Source organism: Halichoeres trimaculatus, unplaced genomic scaffold, assembly GCF_033239565.1.
Source record: "Halichoeres trimaculatus isolate MK-OKI-2021-1 unplaced genomic scaffold, fHalTri1.1 fHalTri1_scaffold_21, whole genome shotgun sequence".
In the NCBI taxonomy this organism is placed as follows: Eukaryota; Metazoa; Chordata; class Actinopteri; order Labriformes; family Labridae; genus Halichoeres; species Halichoeres trimaculatus.
The window spans coordinates 4998748-5013337 of NW_027437199.1; the positions used below are offsets into that span (position 1 = coordinate 4998748).

The following is a 14590-nucleotide window of genomic DNA, read 5'->3' on the forward strand; positions in this document are numbered from 1 at the left end:
TTGAAATTACGTCAAGGAAGCATCATTTTTTTGACACATAAGGTTTAAAATTCTGAGCAAGAAAGACTGTAAGATTTTTAAAAACATTTTCTTTTGCATTGGGAGCTTTGTCGTGTTTGCATTGACTCCTGGGTGCTCCATCATCCATGGTAAAGATGTATTTGACGTTAAGTGATATTTAATCTGTATCGAGCTGTATGTGGTTGAGACTTGAAGTGTTGCAGTCTTGCAGACATTAACGATGATTAACACAAAGTGACATTTCAGACCAGGCCTCGGTAATTTCAGAGCCAAACATGGCAGATCTCTCGGTTACTCAGAGGTCTAAGACTCATCCTCGGCATCTGTTTATTCAAAAGGACACAGCAAAGAGGAGTGACCGGGGCATCCATCTCTGGCAGGGAATATGTATTAGAGCACAAAGACGTCTGATTAAGTTTCGATCCGCCGGCACACTGAGACGGGGCTCCTGCCACCTGCGTGAGCTCAGAGGCACTGTAATAAAGAGCGTGCTTAATACGGCATGTAATGAAAAGCTGAATAAGGTGAATAAGGTTCCCAGCTGGCCCGTTAGGGTTAGTTGGTTTTAAAAAGGACGGCTCACCTTCAAATGGCTAATTGAATCACGGCTTTCTTTGAGGAGGCTCTTTTGTTAATCATCACTGACCAGTGTTTTGATGCTTCTTGCTAATAATCACAGTCTGGACGTTCATTAGAAGAACAGCTTTTTTCTTTAGGCTCATTAGCTTATAACGCTTCACCCATCTGTCCCGTGTTTCTGTGGATCGTCTCTGACTGGATCTGCAGGAGTCCTGTGATGCAAAACCTGGAAATCTCACGTTGATGTCCGAGGCTGCTTCACTTCCTGTACATTCTCCTGCTTTGTGTTTGAAACTCTTTGTCTGTATCATATCTCAAGCTCTGATTTGTATTCATTGTGTTTTTCCGTGCATTATTAAGCATTAATCAGCCCCTGTGTGAAAAGACTACTTAACTGATCCTGAATGCAAATGGTGCCATTAAGACGCGAGACATCAACGCTGGATGCTCTCAGGAGGATTTTAAACGTTAAACCTGCTGTAAGTGAAAGAAACCAACCAATTAAAAGCACTGTTTGTAATTACCATAAAACCTCTGAGAAAATTAAAACCAGCAGATTAACTCCAGAAGGTCAAATTCAACTTAAACCCCCCAAACTGCTCCCTGTAAGCGTTATTTTTAATTCGGTGGGAAAGGTTGTTTAATAATCGATTACCAATTTAAGTGTTTTTGCTTTTGCTAATCATCATGCAAAGGTAAAATTATGGTCTGTGATTAAAAATTCCCCAAAGCTTTAAGAGGCTATATTTAATGTCATATGCAGCCAGAGGCCTAAAAAGCTGTCACTGCTTTTAATTGTGTTTAATCAGTTCATTCATTTTTTTTTAACAAGATTATTTGATGTTCGAAAGCAGGCTTAATTTAAAACACCTAACTTTGGATTTGACTGCAGGGAGTTTGGAGACACACACACATATTCTTGTTTACCAACATAGTAGGGACAAGACATTATTTTTAAAGTGCACTGTTGGGGACATCAACCTAATGCAGGAACAGAAGATGTCAAATGCTGTTTTAATTGTCTGAACTGGGTTTGGGGTTAAGTTCTGGGGGATAAATCTACCCCTGGTGAGAGTTACTATCCAAAGGTCCAGGGACTTCTGGAGGCAGGACGCTTCTAAAACACCCACAGGGGCCATTTACACGACAATGGTTTTAGGTTAAAACCAAAAGTATCGTTGCGTTTTGGCCTTGTGTTAACATGGAAACTGCTTTTTAGCCGACCTACAACACAAACTTTTGTGGAATACTTCTAAAACACGCTGCCAACACTGTTGCCGTGTAAATAGTAAGCCGGCATTTTTACCGTTGTTACGATTGTTGTGCTTGTGCTGCTGAATCTGCTGACTGTCTTTCAACAAAATGAGCATCTGTTGCTCCACTTCTGCTCTTAGTATTCACCAACACACCAGATGATCGGCCCAACTCTACTTCAGAGAGATCTACCAAAAAGCGGCTTCTGGAAAAGACAGTCATAGCGCCAACTACAGGCCTGGCATGCTTGTAAACGCAGATTTTATTCACTGCGTTTTAGCGTTTTGGGATAAAACATTGTCGTGTGAACGGGCTCCTCAATATCTTGCTCCTTCCCTTTGTCCACAATAAGATGACCCCCAGCTGTGATGGACTTGGTTCAGTACCTCCCATAGACTGTATAAAACATGGACGTCACCCGTCTGTTTCTGAAACGAAAAATGAAGCACATCAGCTATAGCGGCCATATGACCCTTGGTTGTGTCTCTTGTTGGGGGAGCTCGCGATCTTAATATCCTCCGAACAACTGAGTTAGAAAAAATTCACCCCCCCGTACAGTGGGAGCCGGTAGTAGATTTAGCGACTCAGACAGGAGACATTTTTTGAACCAGGCTGTAAATAGGTTAAATTCTGCTTTAAAAATGGCTTTTTTTGGCTTGGTGTGTATGTGACTTCCGCTACTTCCGGAGCCAGCTTCAAGTGAATACTTGAGAAACAGCAGATTTTAGCACTTCCGCGTTGTCTCATATTCTCAGACCAGAGGTTGCCGCTTGGCACCTCCTAACCAATGGTCTCCTTTAAGCCTGATAATGTGAATGTGTCTCTGTCAGCTCCTGGTGTTCCAGTTTAAATAGTGACCCTATAAACTAGAGACCTTCAGCTAAACGTGTCAGTGGGTATCCAGTTTACAACAGCTGTTCAAACACAGAAGAAGTCCTTGGGAATGCATCCTTGTTAAATTATATATGCCTCTCATTAATATAGCACAAAGAGTCTAATTGGGATTGTGGGGATTTGATAACACAGAGGTTCATGTTTACCTGTCAGTGTGGGGACCAATACCTAATATTTACACACTGCTGTGGGGACCATTAATGACACACATTCATCTTAACCTACTTGTGTTATTCCAGCATGATTTTAATGTAGTGGCACTAACACTTATTTAATTAACACCCTGGTCTTAAACGGACTGGAATCAGCGGCACCACATATGAGCTTGATTTGTGGCTGATTGGGATCAAGGCTCGTGGACCTCTGATTTATGGGCTGAGACGGGCTACATCAATGTGACTCGATGACTGTACTGCCTGAGGGGAGAGTGTCCTTAGCTGTTCCTTTGCAGCACAGGGTGTCCTTTCTTTCACGAGCACACATACATTCCTTGTTTTTCTCCTTTAATGCCAAGCTCACAGAGCATCATAAACTAAGCAATTGGTTGTCAAATTGTGAGCCTGAGGCTGATTTGAACTTGAGTACTTTTGATTACACTGTTTGAGGGAAAGCCTCTTAAACTGATTATTTGGTAAATGAGCTTCCACTTCCAGACTGTAAGAAAAAAATAAACAAGTATTCACTCAGAACATTCCCCCTACTGTAGAGCACTTAACGTTAGAAAATGTTACTCAGCAAAGTGTTTAAACAGAAGTTAACAAACCTGGATTTGTTCAAATGGGACCTCGAAGCTGAAGGACTCATTGTAGTAAGGGTTGAGGGTGTTCTTCTTGATTGTCGTCTTCTTCTTCTTCAGCCTTTTGCCGTTCTGCATCAGGTGAATCTTGGCGTATGGATCTGTAGACAAAAATTAGAGAAATTTTTTGCTTATTAGACTTTTTTCCTTTAAACACAATCGCGTGCGGGCACTTCCTGACCACTAGATGGCAGTGGAACTATGTATCAGATGCTGTTTTCATACAGACGATTCTGGTGTTTCAGAGTAAAGTGTGACCCAAGTTAACTGGTGACTGTCTGCTGACAAGCACTGACACGTTCAGCTTAAGGTCCCCAGTTAGCATGGTCACTCTTTACTCCAGAACACCAGTTACTCTGTAGTGTAGTATTGTTTTTGACAACCAATCACAGAACAGGTAGACATTTTTTTTTGCTTACAGTTTGAATTCATACTTTAAATAACAATTAAATGCATGGCAAGTTTGTAATGGTGTATATTGTAAAGGGATTGATAGAAGAGGTAATTTGGTAAAAAAAAAACTGCAGTTCCTCAAGTGTCCACTTGGACTGCTTCTGGAAGTAGTACGAACTTTCATGCAATCCTTCAAAAAAAAAACCATATGGCATCCACCAACAATATCCATCAAAACTACACTGCAAAAACCAGTGAGTGGCTGAGGCTATGTCTGTGTATTATGCAGACGATGAATTGGTCACAACTTTGTCACCTGTGTCCTCCGAGAAACCAGTCACATTAACTGTTGAGCGGTGGACTAAAGCTAAAAATGCCACAAACTTCTTTTGTGAATATTCACAAAATTACCAAATGTACCAATGACTGTAATAAATTATAACCCTCAAAAGATGCTATAGTCTTTTTCTTTGAGAATATTGTGTGTGTACATCTCTCGTTTAACCTTCCTTGTTCGAGAGGCTCGTTTTCGTCCACCATCTCAAGTAGCGTTCAAGTGGTCTGCTTTGTCCGTGCTCATCCACTCTCCAGCAATCAGCTGGAGTGTGTGTCTGTAAACGGCAAACCACCCATCGCTTTCATTTATCATTTCAAGCTACTTCTCCTGATTTGTTTACAATCAGCAAACTGTCATCAGATCTAAAGTGGGAAAGATTTAGTGTTTCCATTTGGGCACAGAAAGGAGAGAGGAGAGAGAAGGGAGGCCTTTATGAATCAGAGGAATAAATCCTGAGATCAATTTCTTTCATTGGGCCATTAGAGAGGCGAGGTGAGGATGTTATGTTCAAAGAGATCCTAATGAGTCCAAAATACGGGCAGTAGAAGAATGTAATAAGCCCCGCTGTGATTTAGAATTGCAGAGGAAACGTTTTCTAATTAGTGGTTCAAAGGATGTGTACCCTTCCTTTCTGCTGCGTTTATCCTCCATTAATACAACCAACTACTGCAGCTCCTCTCATTAACGAAGGCGGGGAAATGTGGATGCAGGTTAGAGAGACATGGATGTCATAAATAACTATTCAGCTGCAGCACAGACAAGTGCAACGAGACAAGTATGAGAAATCAATGTAACCTGTTGATTGTGTTAAAAATGAGAGATTACAAACAATAAAATAAACCAGAAACTATATTTTACTAATCCAGTCAAATTGAGGAGTACGACTAACACACATTCTTGTTAAAGGTGCATTGTGGGGACTTCTCCTTGGGACAAATTTCTATAACGAGGACATTGTCTCTGGCACATTTTTATTTACTTGACAGTAAGTTGACTTTATCTGGTCCCAAATTTATGTCAAATGGACACTGTGGGGATGACACGGATACAAGTTAATGATGGAGACTTTGCCAACACACATTATTGTTCGTGAAGAATTATGGGGACCTTGACAGGATTAAAAAAACTAATATAAAGTGGGCATTTTGATCACTACACAAATTTGAGTTGATTGAAGTACTGGGGACTCATTTAGAGAGAAAGCTATTCATCTCTTCTTCCAGGAACCATTTGAATTTTTCTGCTTGCCCAAGTATTTGAAGAGTTACGGTAATGACATAAGCTTGCAACAATTATTGCCAGAACATTGTTGCATGAAAAGCTTGTCTTTAAGACACCTTTGGAATAATCTCACAAGCCTAAATGGTTGAGGTAATTTAAGAAGCACATTGGAAAATGGGAGCGTTGATGCATTAATATTTTAAAATTGCTTTGATTTTATTGTTTTGTTATTCTATTAACATTTTTAACATTGTCTTTTTATACCCCCTGTCATGTTCCCTGCTCCCAACCCCTTTTACTGCCTTTTATTTTCCTTTATGTTGATTGATGTTTTTAGTTTTTGTTTCAGTCCTCATGCTCTCATTTTATATTGCATGGTTCTTGTATTGCCAAGGTTCATATGTGTTTGCTTTTAAGTTCTGGCGGCCAAAGCACTTGGTAAAATTCTGTTTTTTAAAGGTGCTACACCAGGGGTCTGCAACTTTTACCTTCATAGGAGCCATTTAGCCTCAGCTCACCTGGATTAAAGTCATTCAGGAGCCACAAAATTTACTTTATCTTCACAGTAAAGACAAACAAGTGCATAATTTTGAAACATATTTGAAATCTAGTGAATAATTATCTTAACAAAAAGATTTGGTGTTTGTAAAATTGTAAATGTTATGTCCCTTTTTAAATTTTTCAATAAATTTGGAAGTATTGAAAAAATAGAAAACTAAGTAATATCATAGTTCATCAATTTGCAAAATTTAAGATATTTCAGTAAGATTGCGATTTTTTTCAAAAAATTAAATACAAAAAAGGCTTTAATTGCAAAAAATGAGAAATTTCAAAACTGTTCTAAAATTTTATAAATTCGCAAAAAAAATTAAAAAACGGACTATTAACACATTTGCGACATTTGAGATTATTTGAAACATTTTGAAAAAAAATTCAGATATTGAAAAAAAATTTTTTTTTGCAAAATCTTAAAAAATTTGAAATGTTGATTTCTAAATTTGTAAAAAGTCTACATAAATGAATTTCAAAAAGTTTGCCAAAAGTTGAAAAATAAATAAATAAATAATAGGACAATTAATTTATAAATGATACAATAATAAATTAAAATCTGTATTTCATTGATATTTTGTCAAATTTACAGGGAGCCACAACAAAGGAGTCAGAGAGCCACATGAGGCTCCATAGCCGCAGGTTGAAGACCCCTGTGCTATACAAATAAAGTTATTATTGTTATTATTATTATTATTATTATTATTATTATTATTAGTTTGGATAGGTTTCATAGAGTTAATGTAAGGAGCCTACCTGCTCTCAGTAAACAAAAATATGATGCTAACAATCTCTGATGCCGAGCCACAATCATGATGAGAGAGAGATCTTTTCCTGTGATGAATAACGTCTCTGCTAACTCATCATGCATCAGAATAATTAAGGAGTATAATTTCATAACAGAGCCTATAATTAGTTGCTCTGATAACCCTTTCTTTTTTTCTAGATCCTGTGCCATGATGTTTCCTGTTTTCTGATGCATGCAGCAGTAGAAACTCTCTGTTTTCCAGGCTCCCTGAGATGTTCTCCAGCTGACAGAGATAAGGACCTGACAGCAGACCGACAGCTGACATAAATACGGAGCAAACCGCACAAACAGAGTAACGAGGAGAATAAATAGATGACTCAGACGGGAGTGAAGAGGTAACAAGCTCCTAATGGAGAGGGTGTCCATTATTGCTCCCCCGCTGAGAAGAGTCTGAGTGCTAGGAGAGGACAAACAAACAGAGGTGTGTGTGTGTTTTTAGAGCATCTTCATCTTAAAAAGCAGCATTTTCCTGTTCGTGTTTTGATTATTTTTTCTTTTTGTAATTCTCAGAGTGTCTGTGATTGCACTTTGGGATTTCTTAATAACACTCTTGTTTTTCTATCCTTGTGGAAACTTTCAAACTTTGTTGAGCCATCTTTTCAAATCACTTTTTCTGGTTTACAGCCTGGCATTCAGGACTTTCTGGATTTTAATGTCCTTCCCTGAATTATGAATCCATCTTTCGCTGACTTGGAAATGATTCAAATGAGCCAAATTAAAAAAACAGTTAAAAAAATGGAAACAGATTAAAGCAATTAAATATGATTGTGGTACAAAATATTATCCTAAAACTAGTGAGTAAAGCTGCAGGATGCAGACGATAGGAAGGTGCAAGGTCAGACAGCATTTTGGGTTTACAGATAATTAACTTCTCCACTAACAACTCATTGTTTAGCTTCGTCAGTTCTACGAGTAAAAAAAAAAAAATGCAGAAGAAGCAGAGTTTCCAGCCCTCGTCTCGCCTCCTCCATCCCTTACTGTGCCTGAATAAACCCGACAGCAGCTGAATGGGATTATGCAAAGATAACCAATCCTGAGGATGAAAAAAAGAAAACACACCTGTGGCGCCACATCAGTGCTGCCCAGACGCCTCTTATCTTTCGGCAGATGAGAGTTTGGCGTTATTGCGTTTTGGTAAGCTCGGTGTACCTCATATCCGGCCCATTTTACTCTTATCCCAGGCGAGTGTAATCTCCCCATTTCATGGATGAATGCCAGCCCTCCTGATGCAAGAGTGCTTCCTCACATATGTGTACAGCACCAAGACTCGCCTCCGCTATCTCCCGGGTTACTCATCTGAGTCCTGGATATTGGCCATAGTTTTATGAGGCGACGCACTATCAGCAGTCCTTACATTTCCCCTCAGAGGCTGAAGCAGCTCGGTGATGAGTTCAGCAGAGCTGGAGCTGTCTCATTTCAGAGCGGTTGCTTAGACTTTGTAATAATTGCCAGCTGTGATGCGCTCGGATAATTTCGTTGAGGATCTCGTGGAGCTGTATTTGCAGAGATCTCCCCAACAGAAATTTGATTTCTTCCTCAAACATCTCCGAGTTCATGGAGTGTAGCTGCTCCGGGGGCTCGCAGAGATGTGCCAAATGAACACCAATACAGGCAGGGTTAAATATAGCCTGGCTGTCATCTTAGCTTTCTTCACATCATTTTGGATTTGCCATGGTGGGTGCACCCGGGGGTGGCTGTCGGTTTGGTTTTACACACTCAGATCACCCCTGACTGACACACAAACACGACGCACACTCGCAGGGAAACTCGTCTCAAACCATAAAACTGGAGAGGATCTTTATTAGCTCCTTATCATCGACGTCTCCTGTAGAGTTCGTTTATAATGTACAACTGGAAGACTCAGAAAACAAATTTCCGGTCTCATCCTGCTTTCTTCCCTCGGGGTCCGTTCATCATCGTAATGACCTCTTTGGCCTGTTTCTTTACCGACTGGGAGAAAACCTCTCAGTCCGAGCAGCCACAGGAACAAAACAAATAAACCCTCCGGTGAAAAGGCTCGCCGTGAGCCGGAGCATCGGGTCAGGGCAGCGCGGCTTCATTATCCCAGACACGGCGGCTGTGTGCTTTGATAACCTCCCTCACTGCGGGCCATTACCTGGTTATGTGCCGCCTCACGGTCCTCTGGGAAGTCTTCAAGGGTACAAAGAGGGAGGGAGAAAACACTTTTTTTGCTGCTTCGGCCTCAATAACACCGCTTGGCCTCGTTCTTAGAGACACTTAGCCTTTGTGTTCAACACACCTCTGAGTCTGACTCACCTTTGATGGTGCACCATGCAGGGGAGCTCTGCAGCACTGTTAAACACACCTCTTTAAACAAACAGGTGTGAGTTTTATTCCCCTTCTTAGCTAAATACAAGGAGCTGAAAGAGTTCTCCTGCTGCTGCTTGTGTGACTCAAGTCATAAGCAGGGTTTCAACCAGAGCTTCAAAAGGAGACCGTTGATTGAAGACTTTCAGCGGGATGCATCTTTCTCAAACGTCAGTAGATCATCACATCTGATGAGGATATTTTGATGCATTTTCAAGGATGAATTCTGTGTTTCAGCAGATGCTGCAAACTGAAAATCCACTGACAAGTTCAGTTGAAGGTCTCCAGTTTACATGGTCACTCTTTAAACTGGAACACCAGGGGCCTCATGTACAAAGAGTGCGTAATTTAAATATATGACATATAAATAAATGTAATGAATTTCTATGTATATAATATATATACATGTTGTACTGTTCTTTCATTATTTCATACATTACTCATTGTGTGGAAGTTTGGGGAAGAACCTTCAAAACAACCACAAATTCAATTTTTTTTGCTTCAAAGGTAAGCGATTAAGCTCATAAACCGAGTTGATTCTCGAGAGCCAACACACAAGTAATTCATAAATCTACAATCTGTAAAATTTTGTGAGCTTGTGGATTAAAAAATATCCTCAGTGATGTACCAGTATACAATAACATGCTGAGTGTGATATGAACTCAGAGGGAGTTATATGTTTGCGAAAACAAAGAGCAGATCAAATGTTAAACTAAGATGTGTTTCAGTATATGGAGTTAGTCTGTAGAATTAGATTAGATTGGATTAGACACAGAAATGAAAGAATGTCAAACATATGGTGGGTTTAAGAAATTATTTAAACAACAGATGATTGCAAATTACAGAAATGGGGTGCGACATTGTAGCGCATTTGAGATTTAGAATAGACAGAGGGTCTATTTCTGATTTCTGAGTATTTAGTTATATTTACCTTATTGTTCTACATAAATCTTATCAAATCATTTTGTAACTGAGTTTTATGTTCAAAGTGACTGAAATAAACTAAACTCAACTAAATACTAATCCCTGTGATGGGCATTTAACATGTGCGCCCCAAATTCTATTCCATCAGTTCATGACTTGCTGTTTTTTTCCTGATAAACTAAAGTTTAAGATATTTATTGTTCTTTTTTGAGTTATTGTTTGGACTTCTATCCCTTTAAAGGGACAATGGATAAAGCAGAAAACAGTGAAAGAGCAGGAACTGGCGTATGGGAAAGAGGCCGCAGTCTGGATTTGAACTTCAAAGAGAAACTTCAAGGAGCATAACCTAGACCGTTGGGCCGTCTGGGTTCAAGATCTTTTCTAACGAACCCCTGATCTTCTTTGGGTGCAAAGAACTTATGTTAATAACTCTGTGTGTAAAGTGTGAAATGTCTTTATCTGCCTCACCTTTTCCATCGTGCACATCTGCACTCACATATACTCTCCAACTCACTCCTCTTGTGTTTGATGCTGAAATGGGGATGTGTATTAAGAGAAGACCATTATTTAGGAGGTATTAAACCAGAATGCTCCACCAATCAGAAACACCCGCCTCCCAAATTCTACAATTTATCCCCTGGAAATTCTCTGAGTTTCAAGCTCCTTTAAAACATTAACCTAACTTTACTCTGCTAAAGCAAACAGAGGGAGTAATTTGCCTTCAGTGAGGCTGGGATTATTTTGAGCCGACAGCTAAAGAACATGTTCCTCGAAGCGTCTTGACACTTTACTAACAGCGATCCTAAAGCGACAAACCGCACCTTTTGAAACTCTCATTATGAATCTATTTCTGGAAGAGAAACAGCAGCGAGGTAACGCTTCATGAGGAGCGAATCAAAAGAATTATTTCTGATTATACATTGGTTAATGGTAATACCCACATCTTCCTCTGTGAGCCATAATTAGGCGTGGTAAACAGGATGACAATAGAGGAGAAGGCTGATCCCAGGCCATCAATTACACGTCCTCCTCCTTAAGCTTTGGCTGAGCCGCCCTGTGGATGGAGGCTAATTATTGTTATTACAGACCTGCCCATTATTTCATCCATCTGCTGCACTTTAAGTCCCCGTCCCTGAGCAGGAGAGCAGTCGCCACCAGAACCAGAAACACGACTGGAACTGTGATCCAGTTCTGCTGAGCCGTGCTCACAGATAAAACACGCTCCAATCAGAGGTGACGTTCAGTGTGTGGTGTCAAACTGTCTGTACGGGAGAGAGCTGGACTCCAGAGTGAGCAGATTCACACCCTTCACACACAGCCTTCACACACACACACACACACACACACACACACATGAGGCTGACAATTCAAAATGTTGACAATCCCACGATGCAAATGGGCACAGGTGAGAGCGAACGCCACTGGCATAAATTGGCAGCAGGAGGAGGAGGAGGAGGTTTTGGTCTGAGAGATGAAAGGGAGCTTTGAGCTTTTAATGTGTTACTGTACTGCAGGACACACCAGGCTGTCAGGCAGAAAGCAAGTGGACCCAGGTGTATGGTAATCACGGCAGAAAGAGTCAAAGCAGAAGGAGGGAAGGAGGGAAGGAGGGAAGGAGGGAAGGAGGGAGGGGAACGGACAATGGGGAATTTAAAATGAAACCACTGAAGAAAGTCAAATGAGGAGCAGGAGGAGGTGGAGGAGGTGTTTGTTGTGTCTGTGCATTGAGAGCTGTGAAAACATATGACACTAACAAAAGATATCACAGTTTCTGAAAATCTGGATAAAGGTAAAATTCATTAATATGAAGGAAATGTTTCAGGAAATTGTTTTTTGAAAAAATTATTTTGAGGGCTGTCACTTTAACATGTTAATTAGTTTAATTAATTAAACCACCAATCAACGTGTTATAAAAATTAACACAAGATTAACTCATTGGCTGCCAGTCATTTTCAGAGAATCTTAAAAGATCTGTCAAGACGCAAATAATCCTGTTTTCTCTGACTTTGTAAACACCAAAACTACCCAAGAAGAGTGGACTCTCTTCTTTCATGTCTCTCTTTCTGTTTTTGATCCAAAAACAGACAAAAAATTCTTTTTTTGATTCCGTTCATATCGGGCGCTCCATCCTCACGATGGTGGCGCTCTTTCTCTCTGAACTACCACGACACATCCTCAGTTGGAGCGTGAGCTGCCTGAACTTTTCTGACTTGCAGCGTCTCGCTATGTCTCTGTCATCTCACATATTCTCCTCATATCCATGCTGAGCTCTCATCCAAAGAGCACACCAAAGAGCAGGATTTTGATTAACAAGCTCCACCAGACCCATTGTAAAAAACTGTAAATCTTATCAAGTTTTTTTGTCATGTTTTCAGTAAAAATGTCTTTTTAGACTTGAGCCCCTCTTACCTGACCAAGCAAAAAATCTGCCAGTTGGGTGAGAGAAATTTGCATGTCAAGATTAGAATAACGTCTTTATACAAGCAACTTTTCTCTTGTTCCATCAGCAGACTATTTTTACTCCTTACAAGTAATTAAGACCTCATTTTTGTCTTTAAACAAATTGAAATAAGACATTTTTCTGGACTGGTCAGGGAAATTTTGCTCATATTAAGTCCAAAAAGACATTTTCTACTGAAAATAAGACAAAAAACACTTGATAAGATTCAGTTTTTTCCTACCTCCCCCCGCTGAAAAACATAATTTGCTTCTACAGACGCAGTAAACAGCTGCACAACGTCTGTGCCAGCAAACACGGACATTTTAATCTGGGCCAGTGGAAAAAAAATGTAGATTTACAAATCTTCTTTTCTTCCTGTATTTATTTGATTAGTCGTGCACTACAATTTTTTAATGTCTTAGAATTCAAATTCTTTATTTGGGGACCTTAAGCAGATATGAAATTGAAATGTGATTAATTAGATTAAATAATTAATTATGAATACAGTTATTAATTAGATTAATTTCAATCCCCTGACAGCACTTTTTATTTTAGTACCTGCATCTTTGTTTTATTGATGTATTTGTTTTATTTATTGACTTATTGCCTGCACCATCTTTTATGTACAACACTTTGTTTCAGCTGTGGTTGTTTTTAAAGTGCCTTATAAAAAAAGTCGAGTTGAGTTTAATTAACTTAGCAAACTTCACCAGATCTGTGTCTGGTACGTCTCCAGTCTCAATCTGTCAGGGAACAGAGTCCCAAGGTTTCAACTCAAGTCAGTGTTTTACTTTCTCTAGCTCAGCTCTGTCGTATTTCAGATCTAGCAAATAAGAGTAATCTGGATTGTATACGGCAAAATTCTAATTTTGCAGGACGCCTGAGAACAATGAATCAGAAGTCAGACAGCCGAACGATATCAAAACAGTTGATTTTTTAGAATAAAACACTCCATGCTGATGTCATATTGAGCAGAGCTAGGAGCTAGAGTCAACAGGTGTGACGTTGTTGGAAGAAAATGAAAACACTTAGATCCATAAAAGCATCCATAAATGACAGATATACTGAGGAAACGAAGTCTGTGTGGGTTTAATGGCAGCAGAACTCAGGGGAGGTGACTTATTCAGGAAGATAATATAACTTTTAGAAGTTTGCTAATGTCTACTTGAGGGAAAGCGGAGCATCATTACAGAGCAGTTCAGGTGTTTTACCGTCGTTTGTGCACACAGCTGGCTCCTCTTTCTTCCTCCCACAGGAAATAAACACTTCCACAAAATGAGATTCCCTCATTTTCGCCTCGCAGCGAGACATTAAAACTTTTTACGAGATGATCTCAGACTGAGGAACAAAGCGAGGATCGTCCTGGGACTGAGGGGGAGGAAGCTTGACTCATCTGTTTCTCTGATTCCTGTGTGTTTGGTGTTAGGGGGTCTGTGTGCGACGCATGTTCCCTCCTCTGCCTGTTACCATGACATCAGACCTGCTATTCAGGCTCGACTGTATTGTGAGTAATGTCATCTATTGATCCTAATGCTACAGGGGCGTATTGTTGGAGCTACACCACACGGAGGGGATGTGTTTCCCTCTTTCTTCATTTTTCAGCCTCATTTGTTGTTTTTGATCCCATCATTCCATATCAAACAATAATTAATGTTTCTTTGACATAAGCTGAGGTTTGAGGAGTGAACACCTGATCGACACTTTCTGGAGAGCAGCATTCAGAATAAAAGCACGACACTGGGCGAGTGATGTGTTTGGGTGGTTGTGTAGGAGAGGCAGAGTGTGCTGCGGTGCATGTATAATTACAGACAAAAGGAGCTGTCAGAGGGAAAGTGGGAAAGGCAAACACACAGCTCTACAATCCCTCACCTGACAAGCCTCCCACGTCCATTTTCTTCAGGTTTTTGGCCTCCAGGATGACCACGGTGAGCTTGCCAGCGGTGGGGACGTACCTCAGGGAGAAGCAGATATCGCCCAGCTTCTCTTGCTGTTGGAGAGGAAAACATGGCAGGGGGTGAGAAACAGATTTAACAGCAACAACAAAAT

The 14590-nt window shown here is 40.2% G+C and overlaps 1 protein-coding gene across 3 annotated transcripts in view; it reads right to left on the reverse strand.

Moving 5' to 3' along the window:
- syt1a (synaptotagmin Ia) overlaps positions 1-14590 on the reverse strand; it is a 252824-nt gene that overhangs the window by 6632 nt on the left and 231602 nt on the right. For all 3 annotated transcript variants that reach the window (XM_074697777.1, XM_074697779.1, XM_074697778.1), the window contains 2 exons: positions 14414-14531; positions 3512-3645 (listed from right to left, as the gene is read on the reverse strand). In XM_074697777.1, the coding sequence (XP_074553878.1) occupies positions 3512-3645; positions 14414-14531 (252 nt within the window). The remainder of the gene's footprint in view (positions 1-3511; positions 3646-14413; positions 14532-14590) is intronic.